This window comes from Carassius carassius, chromosome 1, assembly GCF_963082965.1.
Source record: "Carassius carassius chromosome 1, fCarCar2.1, whole genome shotgun sequence".
Lineage (NCBI taxonomy): Eukaryota > Metazoa > Chordata > Actinopteri > Cypriniformes > Cyprinidae > Carassius > Carassius carassius.
In genome coordinates, this window is record NC_081755.1 from 5333518 (window position 1) to 5346757 (window position 13240).

General features: G+C 41.7%; 2 protein-coding genes across 6 annotated transcripts in view; both read left to right on the forward strand.

The window, feature by feature from the left end:
* The window catches only part of LOC132139998 (gastrula zinc finger protein XlCGF7.1-like), a 136938-nt gene that overhangs the window by 121408 nt on the left and 2290 nt on the right, over positions 1 to 13240 (forward strand). The gene's annotated exons all lie outside the window — the stretch shown is intronic.
* LOC132140035 (gastrula zinc finger protein XlCGF8.2DB-like) overlaps positions 1 to 13240 on the forward strand; it is a 108066-nt gene that overhangs the window by 69726 nt on the left and 25100 nt on the right. For 2 of the 3 annotated variants that reach the window (XM_059548816.1, XM_059548832.1), the window contains exons 1-2: positions 6159 to 6283; positions 6463 to 6547. The exons of the other annotated variant lie outside the window; for it this stretch is intronic. In XM_059548816.1, the coding sequence (XP_059404799.1) occupies positions 6463 to 6547 (85 nt within the window). In that variant the 5' untranslated portion in view covers positions 6159 to 6283. Of the gene's footprint in view, positions 1 to 6158; positions 6284 to 6462; positions 6548 to 13240 lie in introns of those variants that run through there. 3 annotated transcript variants of the gene reach the window in all.

A 13240-nucleotide genomic window follows, 5' to 3' on the forward strand; every position in this document is an offset into this window, starting at 1 on the left:
TAAAGGTGGGCGTACACGGTGCGAATTCGGATGTCCATGCACACGGCACGAGTGAGTTTATCTGAAAATCGTACGGACGAGATGATATACGACACGATTTTAAAACCTGCGAATTCCAGAAGCAATCGCACGAAGTTGATAGACGCGTTCGACTTGAAACACCGCTGCACGCACAGAAGGTATGACATAAAAGTACCGCGAGAGTGCTAAGAGAGCACACATATCCAATGCATTCGAATCGCTCTCGCGGTACTTTGATGTCATACAGGTGATCATTCTGTGCAGCACTGCTTCAAGTCGAACGCGCCTAATATAACTGCTCTCCCTCTCTCATAATTGCATATAAAATATTGATACGAGCCGTGACTGTTTCCTAAACGTACATGTTATTTTTCAGCAATAGGAAACCGGGACGTTTGGTCACCCTGTGTGTGTGTGTGTTCTTGTATATGGTTTATAAATATCTGAAATAGGTATTACAATGTAAACATGGTTCGTGAGGACAATTCCTGTGCCCTCGTAAACCAAATGGCTTTAAAAAATACTATACGGTGTTTAATAGAAATTTTAAACATGCATTTTCCGTGATGGATAGTGTATGGGGATATACAGTATAGAATACCGTTACGTCTATGGAGAGTCCCTGTAAACTACATATGCACGTGTGTGAGAGAGAGCGAGAGAACTAAAAAGCATGGTACACGTAACTAAAAACTGTCACGACCGGGATACAAAGAGACACGGTGAGAAATCCAAATGCGAGTACGTCTTTATTTAAGGGCAATCCAAAGAGTAAACAGTCCATGCGGGGTCAAAACCAAAACATCAATCCAAAACATAAACAGACTAGGACACAAGACAAGAGCACGACTTGAGACGGACGTGAATAAACAAGGACTCCGTGACACATACTAAGACAGACCGGGTATAAATACACAGGGAGAGACAAACGCTAATTGGGAATAGAGTGCAATGATTAATAACCAGTGACAGCTGAGTGCAATGATTAGACAGAGAACGTGATGAATGTGGTTCATGAAGTGACAGACACCGTGGGGAAGGAGAACATCTAGTGGATACCCAGGGAACACAAACCAGACACTGTGACAATACTCCCCCTCTACAGAGCGGCTCCCAGATGCTCCAAGACAAGACTACAAAACCAGAGACCAGGAGGGAGGCGGACAGGTGGAGGCTCAGGGGGAGGAACGGAGGGCCAGAAAAAATGGGGAAACCGGAGACCAGAGGAACATGTAAATAGGGAACAGACACCAGAAGTGCAAACACAAAACAGGGAGACAAGGAGGGAGGTGGACCGGAGGAGGTTCAGGGGGAGGGACGGAGGGCCAGGCTAACAGAGGGGAACATGGACCGGAAGTGAACACAAAAAACAACAACAAAACAGGAGATCAGGGTGGATCGGGGCATTCAGGAACCCAGGATGACGCCGACCGGACAGGACCCCAGGGCGGAGCAGAAGACCACCACAACCGTGTGGTCAGGCAGGAAGCCCCCCAGGGTGGAGCAGAAGACCACCACAACCGTGTGGTTGAAACCAAAGCCCACCAGGGCGGCGCCGAAGACCACCACAGTGGGATCGGACTGGCAGGAGAGCCAGTCTGGTTGGTCAAGTCTGAAACAAAGAACATGAACAAGTTAAGGGTAGCCTCCGTGGCCATGACAGGATCAGTCGGGCGCTCTGGAAGTTCTGCAGAGGCGAGGAAAGACTCTGGTAAACCAGCTGAGATGAGGAGAGGCTCCAGTAGCTCAGCAGAGACATGGAGAGGCTCTGGTAATCCCATGGTGTTTAGACTGGATTCCAGAAGATCAATGCTGACTTGACTCTGCTCCTGAAGATCATTGGTGGCCTGACTCTGCTCAGTAAGATCATTGGTGACTTGCATTTGTTCATGGAGATCATTGGTGACTTGCATTTGTTCATGAAGATCATTGGTGACTTGCCTTTGTTCTTGAAGATCATCGGTGACTTGACTCTGTCCTTGAAGATCATCGGTGACTTGACTCTGTCCTTGAAGATCATCGGTGACTTGACTCTGTCCTTGAAGATCATTTGTGACTTGACTTGACTCTGGAAGGTCAGCGGTGACTAGCCCTGACTCTGGAAGGTCAGCAGTGACTAGCCCTGACTCTGGAGGGTCATCGGTGACTTGACTTGACTCTGGAAGGTCCACGGTGACTAGCCCTGACTCTGGAAGGTCCACGGTGACTAGCCCTGACTCTGGAAGGTCAATGATGACTGACTCGACTCTGGAGGGTCCATGAGCACCTGACTCGACTCTGGAGGGTCAACTGGAACCGACCGGACTCGACTCTGGAGGGTCAACTGGAACCGGACTCGACTCTGGAGGGACAACTGGAACCGGACTCGACTCTGGAGGGTCAACGGGAACCTGACTCGACTCTGGAGGGTCAACTGGAACCGGACTCGACTCTGGAGGGACAACTGGAACCGGACTTGACTCTGGAGGGTCAACGGGAACCTGACTCGACTCTGGAGGGTTCACGGGAACCTGACTCGACTCTGGAGGGTCAGCTGTGGCTGTCATCCTGTGCAGAGGCGCTGGGCAAGCAGTCATCTTGGGCCATGACTCTGGACAGGCGGCCATCTTGTACTGTGGTGCTGGGCTGGCGACCACCTTGTGCTGTGGCGCTGGGCTGGCGGCCATCTTGGGCCATGACTCTGGACTGGCGGCCATCTTGGGCCGTGGCTCTGGACCGGTGGCCAACTTGGGCATTGGCGCTGGGTTAGCAGCCATCTTGTGCTGTGGCGCTGGGCTGGCGGCCATCCTATGCTGCGGTGCTGGGCTGATGTCCATCTTGCATCGTGACGCTGAGCTGGCGGCCATCTTGTGCTGTGGTGCTGGGCTGGCGACCACCTTGTGCTGTGGCTCTGGACGGGCGGCCATCTAGGGCCGTGGCTCTGGACCGGTGGCCATCTTGTGCTGTGGCGCTGGGCTGGCGGCCATCTTGGGCTGTGGCACTGGCTCAGCAGCCATGACGTGAACACTCCTGGGAATCTCTAGGATCTTGTTCAACATGGAGAAGTAATCCAAAAATGTCTCAGCGGCAATCTTGGGCAGTGGCGCTGGGCTGGCAGTGTTGGACGGATCAGAGCCACCGTCTCACCATGGCGGACTTACGCCTCTTCTCCCCTCTCCGTCCGCCATGGTGAGACGGTGGCTCTGATCCGTCCAACACGAGCCCCGGGTCGAAGGGGGGCCATGGTTGAGAGCGATGCTGAGCCTCCTCTCGACCACTCCCTCCTCGGCGACCTTCCCTGGTCCCCCGGAAAACCACCAGGCGAGTTCCCTCAAAACCATTCCTATCCCGCTCTGTGGCTGGGGAGGAAACATGAGCAGACATACCGCTGGATCTCAGAGGGACGGAGTCCTTCTGTCACGACTAGGATACAAAGAGACACGGTGAGAAATCCAAATGAGAGTACATCTTTATTTAAGGGCAATCCAAAGAGTAAACAGTCCATGCGGGGTCAAAACCAAAACATCAATCCAAAACATAAACAGACTAGGACACAAGACAAGAGCACGACTAGAGACGGACGTGAATAAACAAGGACTCTGTGACACATACTAAGACAGACCGGGTATAAATACACAGGGAGAGACAAACGCTAATGGGGAATAGAGTGCAATGATTAATAACCAGTGACAGCTGAGTGCAATGATTAGACAGAGAACGTGATGAATGTGGTTCATGAAGTGACAGACACCGTGGGGAAGGAGGACATCTAGTGGATACCCAGGGAACACAAACCAGACACTGTGACAGAAACATCATACAGCGCTCGCTGTTCCTGTCAGACTCCAGCGAGTTTATCCTCCTGGTCAATAGTCCACATTCGCCGTGGCGCTGCCGTCTTCGTCTTTCTTTTTCTGTGGTTTTCCTAGTTCGTGATTGGTCAACTTCAGATAAATCAACAAATCGGCTCGTTCAACCGCACACGTCACGAATTCAAACCGATAGCTCACAAACTTTTTAGACATGTTTAAAAATGATCGGGAGGTCGGGAAGTAGAGGTGTAACGATTCACTCGTTTTCTCGATGCATCGATTACAAACCCTGACGATTCATATGCATCGATCTTGAAACATGATTTTTGAATCGTGAATCACCGATCTCGGACAGTAATCGATTGAAAACGCTAAGAATCGAATGAATCGCGATTTCTATAGTGATTCAATGCTTTCAAAATATATACACATTAAATTACTACACGCACAAATTAATGGAGACCTTAAAGACTGTTCGTGAATTGTGCCTCTAATCTGTCCTTCACGCGCTCCGCTCTTTACCACCTGAGACAGTCACAGGATTGCGCTCTCACTCCGTTCATCTCTGACGCAGCTGACGTGCGATTTATAGGACTCGTGGCCAGTAATACTAAAGTGAAGTAGTTTTACTTTTCTGTAGTTTGTCAGTGGCTCTCTGCATCTTACTGACGCCGTTACCTGAGCAGTCGAAAGCTGTATTTATTGCATGAACAGAGCAGAAATGTAAGTGTCTAAAGTTCCATTGAATGATAAATGTGTTTAAATAATGTGGATGAACCAAATGTACGAAGGAAACTGTTTAAATAACCCCAGCATTAATGACGACCTTGAAATAAGAGAGCAAGGCTTATCTTATAATCAGATGCATGAAAGTAGCGTTTGTAGCTTTAGCAAACAGACAACGGGTGCGTTTTCTCTCAGAATCATTTGCTGATGGAGAGGAAAAGTTAAATAGCTAGCCTACTATAGCATTTTATTTTGTGAAAATGAGATAAAGAAGTTCACACTGAAAGAGAAGTGATCTCGCTCTCATAGACGTGCAGAATGAACGGATGAAACGTTAAAAACCCCCACAATAAATCTAATTTATGAATGTTGCAGTGCTAATTGACATATAATTGACATATAATTTATTACAGTACAGAAACTATAAAGCATATTTTCTGCCTTATTCTGTGCAGAAACTTTAAATAATTGCTAATTAAATGTAGCATAGTATATAAAACAATCATAAAATTGCCATTAGGAAAACAAAACTGATTAAAAATGATTAATTATTCTCCAGCAGTGTATTTGATTTCTTACAGCTCATTAAAAGTAATAAAAAAAGAAGAGAATTCTCTATACATAAAGGCTACTGTAATTCGCCCCCTGACTAAGCATTTAAAGAATTTAGGGGAAACATTTAAATAATCCTGTGAATGCACTTTAAGTATGCAGAATCAAATCGTTATAATTGAATCAAATCGAATTTAATTGTGAATCGAATAGAATCGTTCTAAATTTGCAAAAATCGTTCTTGAATCGAATAAAAAACCTATGAAACGTGAATTGAATCGAATCGAATCGCTGCCTTCCCAAAGATTCACAGCCCTATCGGGAAGTGCTCGTAAGCCACTTTGCTCGGCTTGTAATTCAGCGCAAAAGATACGAGCCGCGACCATACGCGATTTCCACACGATTGAAAAAAAATCGCATGCGAACTCGTACGACAGCAAAAATCGCACCGTGTACGCCCGCCTTTAGCTTTGTCATCAGTCAGTCATTTCCCATCATGCTTTTGATCAACGCAGTCAGTGGAGAGCAACTGCACTTAACTGTACAATCCTGTTTTCTGTAGTAATAGCTCAAATTAACTAAATGTAATATCAGACTGAAACAGTTTTACACATGAAGACTGTAACTACTCGCTGGTCATTAAACAGTCCACGCTTCCAAAGCTCTGAAATTAAGAACAACGATAATAAAATACCAATACCCACAAAATTATGAAGTTGGCACAAAAACATAAAAATACACATTGAAATTGTGAAGACATGAAAAATACAATATATAAACATTACTCCCATGAATAATAAATAAATTAATACATGAATAATACTACCAGGTAAATCTGCAAGTATTGATCATACTAATATTGTTAGAACACAACTGCAATTATAAACAAATATAGCTTATATGCCATTGCACAATTAATAACATCACAACATGTTAATGCATCAAACAAGAATATAAAATGTTCTTGTTTTTGGTGGAAAACAATTAAATGGTTCTAATTGTGTCTGATTGCACACAATTAACCAACATGTATTTAAACAAGAATTCAACTATGAATGTTTTTTTATTTTTTTATCCGTGTGTGTATTTTTGATATGTTTGGCGTGTGAACAGGACTTTTATTTTGGTACAGCGTTGTGACGTCATAAGGCAGCTTCGAGCTCCTGCATCTGTTGTGACTGGGCTGAAGAAAGGTTTGCCTTTTTAAACATTTACAGTTTTTACGTGAATGCAAAAGTTGGGACTGTTTAATAGTTTTTACAAGCGATGTGAAGTTAACTCATTAATATTTATTGTAACATTTTAGCGCTTTATCTACCGATTATGTGCTCGTTATTTTGACGTCTGTGTGTTTGGACTCACTGTTATAAAGATGGCGTTTATTAAAGAGGAGAGTGAAGACGTGAAGATTGAAGAAACATTGAGAGTTAAACAAGAAGATACTGAGGAACAAACAGGTTGGTTTTCATTATCATTCAATGCTTATTATAATGACAAGCTTTACAGAAAAATGCATTATTTTTTTATGCATATTCAAAGCTGTCAAATACTTGAGGACATTTTACTTAATTACTGTACTCGTTACTTTTGAGGGATGTGTATTTAACTGTAGTAGTCATTCACTCCATTCTATATAACTTCTAGCTGTCTGTGTATTATGATGGCTAAATGCACATGATTGAATGCATAAAAATGTGAGTGAATTTACACACAATTGTTATTTTGGTTGCAATGATTTATTATTATTATTTTATTTTTGCATTAAATGTTAAAACTCAAAAATTGTTTAAATGAACTGTTTTCACTGAACAAGGTTAAATTAATTGTAAATCATGTTTCGTGTTATTCTTACCAGGGAGTGGATACGTGGTATTATGACATATTGAGTAATAATTATGACTGCCAGCAAAATGTTTTTAAAAATAATTACATGATTTGCTCATGAATTAATCACAGAAAATTACATACAAATAATTGTGGAGGAAAAAAAATAAAATATTTAAAGTTATTTAAAAGTGTCCTTTTCAAAATGTTTTAATTCTGTCACTTATCATTGTTTCAAAACTCATTCTTGTATTCTTTCTGCATGTTTCTGGCTTCTGCATCACATCTGGTTCAATAACAGGATAGTCCACCCAAAAATGTAATTTTCTCATCATTTATTCACTGGATTACATGACCGTCTCAGGATTACATGACTTTCTTTCTTCAGATGAACGCATACAAAGACTTAATTCAAGTGCACGAGAACACTTAAAAAAACACTCAAATAAAGTTGAAATTCAGGGGTAGTGCCGGATAATTTTGTGCTAGATCACTGACAGGGAGCTAATTATAAGTGAATATGACCAAACAGATCGTTATTGTTATTATGAATAAAATAAATCACCCCCTTTTTTGACATTTTACTACATGATTGTTTAACTCATAACAATTTAATAACAGTTTTTCATTTTATGAAATTAATCAAGTAGCAATGCACTCTGGCATAAATTTAGATGAATATGTGCTGTGTGCAGAAAAAGCAGAGATATGTTTTATGTATGTACACTCACAATAACATCAAAAGGTTGTGCTTTTGTAAAATACAGAAAATAAACAAGAAGTGCCTTCCGCTTTCTCGTGCAGTCTTCGTGAAATGGAGTGCATCACTGCAGTAAACTGCTATCATAAGCATGTTAAACACGTGCATATCATATGCATGCCAAAGTAATTTTCTGTGTATAAATGGCACATTAAATACAAATAAATATTGTGCTTGACATGAGAAAGAAATCTATGGAAATCTTGAAATTACTATTAAATTAACCAATTCAAATTAAAAATTGTCTTGTGAAGTCCATATGAAAAGTTGCATTTCTCCAGTAAAGGCGAGTCAGCATCTGCATTTGGCAACTTCATCGTTGACTGATAAAGCACTAGTTTATAAAAAAATAATTTAAATGTTTTCTTTCCCCCGACACAAAAATGCAGAACCATTTAGTAACAAAAGACTGTGTTGCTCAGAAATGCACGACTGTTCTGCTGTGGCTTTGCTTGGATCTATTTTCATTACCGAAATGGAGCAAATAATGTAGAGATGCACCGTTTGACCGGCCATAAATCGGAACGGGCTGGTTTTTGCTTAAAATACGCAATTGGCAATCGACCGGTTTTTGGTCTTTTTCTGGCTGATTTTTCCAGAAGTGCGCCCGTGTGCTCAGACTACATTGTAATTGTTCGCTATGTCATTTGTGTGGAAGAGTATTTCGAAATCTGTGCGCAGGACACGGGCAGCCGTTCAGCACTGGAAGTGCAACGCTACATGTCTGAGGCACAGATAGCAGGAAGCGATTGGTGTTCTGACGCACAAATAAGAGTCCCTTTCCTGCGCGAGCATTATATACCTGTCCGCGCAAGCGGAGACAGTGAAGCGATGTTCAGCTCAACTTATCGCGTGTTGGATGAGAAACGAAGAGGACTAAACTGTGACAACTGGAATGTTTTTTTTTTTTTTTTTGGTAAAGTAGAACTTGCATACACGTTTGAAAAGCCAGAAGTAAACGTAAGTTCTGTATAGCAGGGGTTTTCAAACTGTGGGTCGCGACCCACTCGTGGGTCACGGAATGGAACAAGGTGGGTCGCACAAAGTCACTTGGCTGCAGCTAATTTTGCGTTTCAATGACACACAGACACTAACACAGTTCAGTCTAGGGCTGCACGAATGTGACGAGTGGGGCGGGGCCTAGTGCCATGGGAACAGAGCTAGGCCGGTGGAGTGATTGGGAAATGAGCAACACTCACCGGTCTCAAGAACCACGGAGGAGATCGGAAAGATACAAAAGAGGAGCGATGACAGTGAAGGACGAGAGAGGACCAGGCCTGGGTTTTATTTTGTGTTTGTTTTTTATTTGTGCACGGCAGTCATCCGAGAGGGGCTGTCGCGCTGTTTTGTGTTTATTTGGTTATTAAAACTTTGTTTGATTGTCCGCCGGTTCCCACCTCTTTCCACGAAGGAGTCATCGAGGCGGTGGGCTGGAGTGAGTTCGCCCCCCCCCCCCCCCCCCCCCCCGGCAACTCACTCCAGCCCACCACATCGAGCACCCTCGGCGGCAGACTCCTTCGCCCTGCTCGATGGCACTGCGGATTCACCCCAGCGGCGAAGGATCTTCGGCAGCGCGCCCCTCCTTCCTCCCTGGCTTCGGCACCAGTGTAAAACATTAAAATCTTCACAATCACAGGAAGAAGGAGGCGGGAACTGGGAACCCACTCATCACAACGATATAGCCCACCAACATTAATAATGAACTGCAATATCCTTAGTGTGATTTTCAAATTGCAATTAAGTCCGTGTGCGTTGCGTGTTTTGAAGGTCTCAGAGCAATGTCATTAAAAGGTTCAATCGGTCTTTTTTTACCTATTTCACAATTATTTTAATCTCCAAACTGTTTTAGATAGTTCTGCTTTGCTTCTTATGCTTTTCTAAAAAAGTGTTGGATTGTGCTCCGTTCTCGCCGACACACACGGAAGGATCATGAATGCAACAAAACACAGCAGCGCAGATCACACTTCACTGGAGTGAGCCTGCTTCACGTTTTTATGGACACTACATATTTTAACGCCAGTAAACAAAAATTAAAACTTGTAAATTTGTAGTTAAATTTTCAGTTGTACTCTAAAATAAAATGGTTATTTTTCTTAAATACTTAATTTCTGTCATAAAAATTTTAAGTAAGATTAGGTTTAAAGTAATTTCACTCGTTGTTTTTTTTTTTTTTTTAATATTTTGGTGGGTCGTGAAATATATTACACTTGTCTAGGTGGGTCGTGGAATGGAAAAGTTTGGGAACCACTGCTGTATAGGATGATTATTTTTATTTTACCTTAAAATTACATCGACTTAATTAGGGTAATGATTCACATCTATATTTTTTTACTTGAGACAGTAAGTTATTTATTTTTCATTGGCTCAAGTAAAAAAACATAGATGTGAATCATCACCCTAATTTTTTTTTTTTATTGGATAAATGAAACACTTTGCGTCTTTGTTTTATTCGCACCAACATTATTTGGTTTTAACATTTGGAATAATGTATTTATATAGCATACTTTTATTTAGTCTTACTGGTGAATACCTTTTTTTAATTTAAAAACAAATTTAAAAATTAAAATACTGAATGCTGATTAAGAAACCTCTTATTGAATGTGTGTTGATTTTGTTGTTTGGATTGTAGAACTATGGAGTTGTTGCCTTTAATTTCACATGGTTACAGTTAATGTTTTCATTTAAGGCCAGTTCTATGTAGTTTCAACACAATTCAAAAACAAAAGCTAAATGCTGATGTCTGTACCATCTATGTTTGTATTGAATGCAGAGATAATTACTGTGCAGTTACTGCCGTTAATTTCAGATGGTTATAGTTATTGTTTTCAATATCCAAAAGCCAGTTTGGCCTATTAAATACCAAATAAACATCTTGTTTATGCACACTTTCCATCTTTCTTGTGTGCTGCTTAAAGATAAAAAAAATGTTTGTTTCTTTGTGTGTGTTGTTGCGCTTATAGTTTTGATTTCTCTGTGAGTCAGACAGACTGCACGATTCTCAACCTTGATACATAATCTGTTATTAGTCATCTTTTACACTGAAAGTAATAAAATCCAAATCATTCTCGCCAAAGTTTCGGGAGCTGCTCTAGTTATTGCTTATTAAAATTTAATCGGGTTACTTGTCTGGTTGGGCAAGTAAAATTCTCATTCACTTGCCCCTTCACAAGTGTTAATGTCGAGCCCTGCACAGAGGAGGAGCGAGTTCTGTGATCCTACGGACCTGGGAATGCTCTGCTCACGTGGGCCAGTCACATGACTGTCTAGTGTAAATAAAATATTTACATTTTACAAAATAAGATAGGAAAATAGATGAGCTATAGTTGTGTATAATTATACATAGGTAACCATAATGTTAACTTCGTGTAGTTTTTTGTTTAAGCCTCATCTTTGATGTTCCGTATACTTGCATTACATTGGAAAAGTTTGATAATAATAATAATAATAAAAAAAAAAACATTTGTTCATTTGCCCAACCCTACTGGATAGCTGACCAATCAGAGCACATCTCTTTTCAAAATGATGAGCTTTGTAAAAAAAAAAAAAAAAAAAAAAAAAAGACAGTTTCAGAAAGACAGCATAGAGGAGAAACGATAAAGTACAGTATGGGGTTTAAAGTTAAAAAATATTTTTCCACAAACACATGTCATTACACCAAATACACATTTACATTTAGTCATGTAGCAGACACTTTTATCCAAACTGTACAAGTGCTACAACGAGTCTGTTAGCTTAAATGCAGAACACATAGCAAGGACTATTAAATAAATCAAAAGAAAATAAAATAGAAAAAGAATAGAGCAAGCTAGTGTTAGAGGTGTTTTTTTATCATTTTAAAATAAATGAATGTGGATAGAATACAAAAATTAGAAGAGTGAATGCTAATGTTAGGGGGTTAAATAAAGATGGAAGAGATGTGTTTTAAGCCGATTCTTGAAGATGGCTAAAGACTCAGCTGCTCGGATTGAGTTGGGCAGCTCATTCCACCAGGAGGGAACATTTAATTTAAAAGTCCGTGAAAGTGAATTTGTGCTTCTTTGGGATGGCAAAATCAAGCGATGTTCACTTGCAGAACGCAAGCTTCTAGAGGGCACACAAGTCAGAAGTAATAAATTTAAGTAAATGGGTGCAGAGCCAGTGGTGGTTTTGTAGGCAAACATCAGTGCCTTGAATTTTATGTTCTGTTTTGGCAAGGTTGAGTTGAAGGTGATGGTCCATCATCCAGCAAGAAATGTCTGTTAGACAAGCTGAGATGCGAATATCTACCGTCGGATCATCAGGATGGAATGAGAGGTAGAGTTGAGTGTCATCAGCATAGCAGTGGTATGAAAAGCCATGTTTCTGAATGACAGAACCTAATGATGCCATGTAGACAGAGAAGAGAAGTGGTCCAAGAACTGAGCCCTGAGGCACCCCAGTAGTTAGATGTTAGTGACTTGGACACCTCACCTCTCCAAGATACTTTGAAGGACCTATCTCATAGGCAAGACTCAAACCACTGATGTGTGGTTCCTGAGATGCCCTTTGCCAGTAGGGTTGATAGGAGGATCTGGTAGTTAACCATGTCAAAAGCAGCAGACAGATCAAGCAGGATAAGTACTAGAGATTTGGATTCTGCTCTTGCCAGTCTCAGAGCTTCAACAACTGAGAGCAAGCTGTCTCAGTTGAATGTCCACTTCTGAAGCCAGATTGGTTGCTGTCAAGGAGGTTGTTCTGTGTGAGAAAGGCAGAGACTTGGTTAAAAACAGCTCGTTCAAGTGTTTTTGCAATGAAAGGAAGAAGGGTAACTGCTTCCTTCCCCTAAACTGTTACCAGACCAAAGTTGAAACCATTGCAGATAGCAGGGAGGATGAGAGTGAGCGTAGGTTATGTCGAAAGATGACATGTGGAGGGGTAAGTGCTGTCTCAGGGACCATGTTGAGGTTAAGAGTGAGGAGGAAGTGATCCGAGGTGTGCAGTGGAGTAACCAGAACATGATCAGTAGAGCAGTGTCATGTATAAATAAGGTCCAGTTGGTTGCCCGATTTGTGAGTAGCAGTAGTTGACACTCGGGTGAGATCAAAAGAGGCAAGCAGAGTGTGGAAATCAGCAAACAGAGGTTTATCTAGATGGATGTTGAAATCTAATTCATCTAAAAAGTTGGTATACTACCGCGTAGGGCTGGGACAACGCGTCGAGGTCATCGATGACGTCGATGCAAAAAATACGTCGACGCAAAATATGCGCATCGATTCGTCGACCTGTTTTTATTTCTCTAAAAAACATTTGCAAAACGTTTACTTTATGTGCGCTGAATATACGTGATGGCCGGATCAACATTCTGTCCAATGTTATATAACCAATCCAGGGGTTTTTCTGCATTGATCTTTTTTTTTGGCGGCTGTCAAAGCCTTATTTGATCGGTGAGTGACAGTGACAGGGCGCGTACGAGAGAGAGCCCCGGCTGCGCGCGCACTCACATTCGTCAAACAACACGAGCGCTTCTTGCTCTCTCCCTCCCTTGTGCATATTAATCAAAATCATTAAACACGATAGAAAAAGGGCGGAACGCCAAAGTTTCACGTGG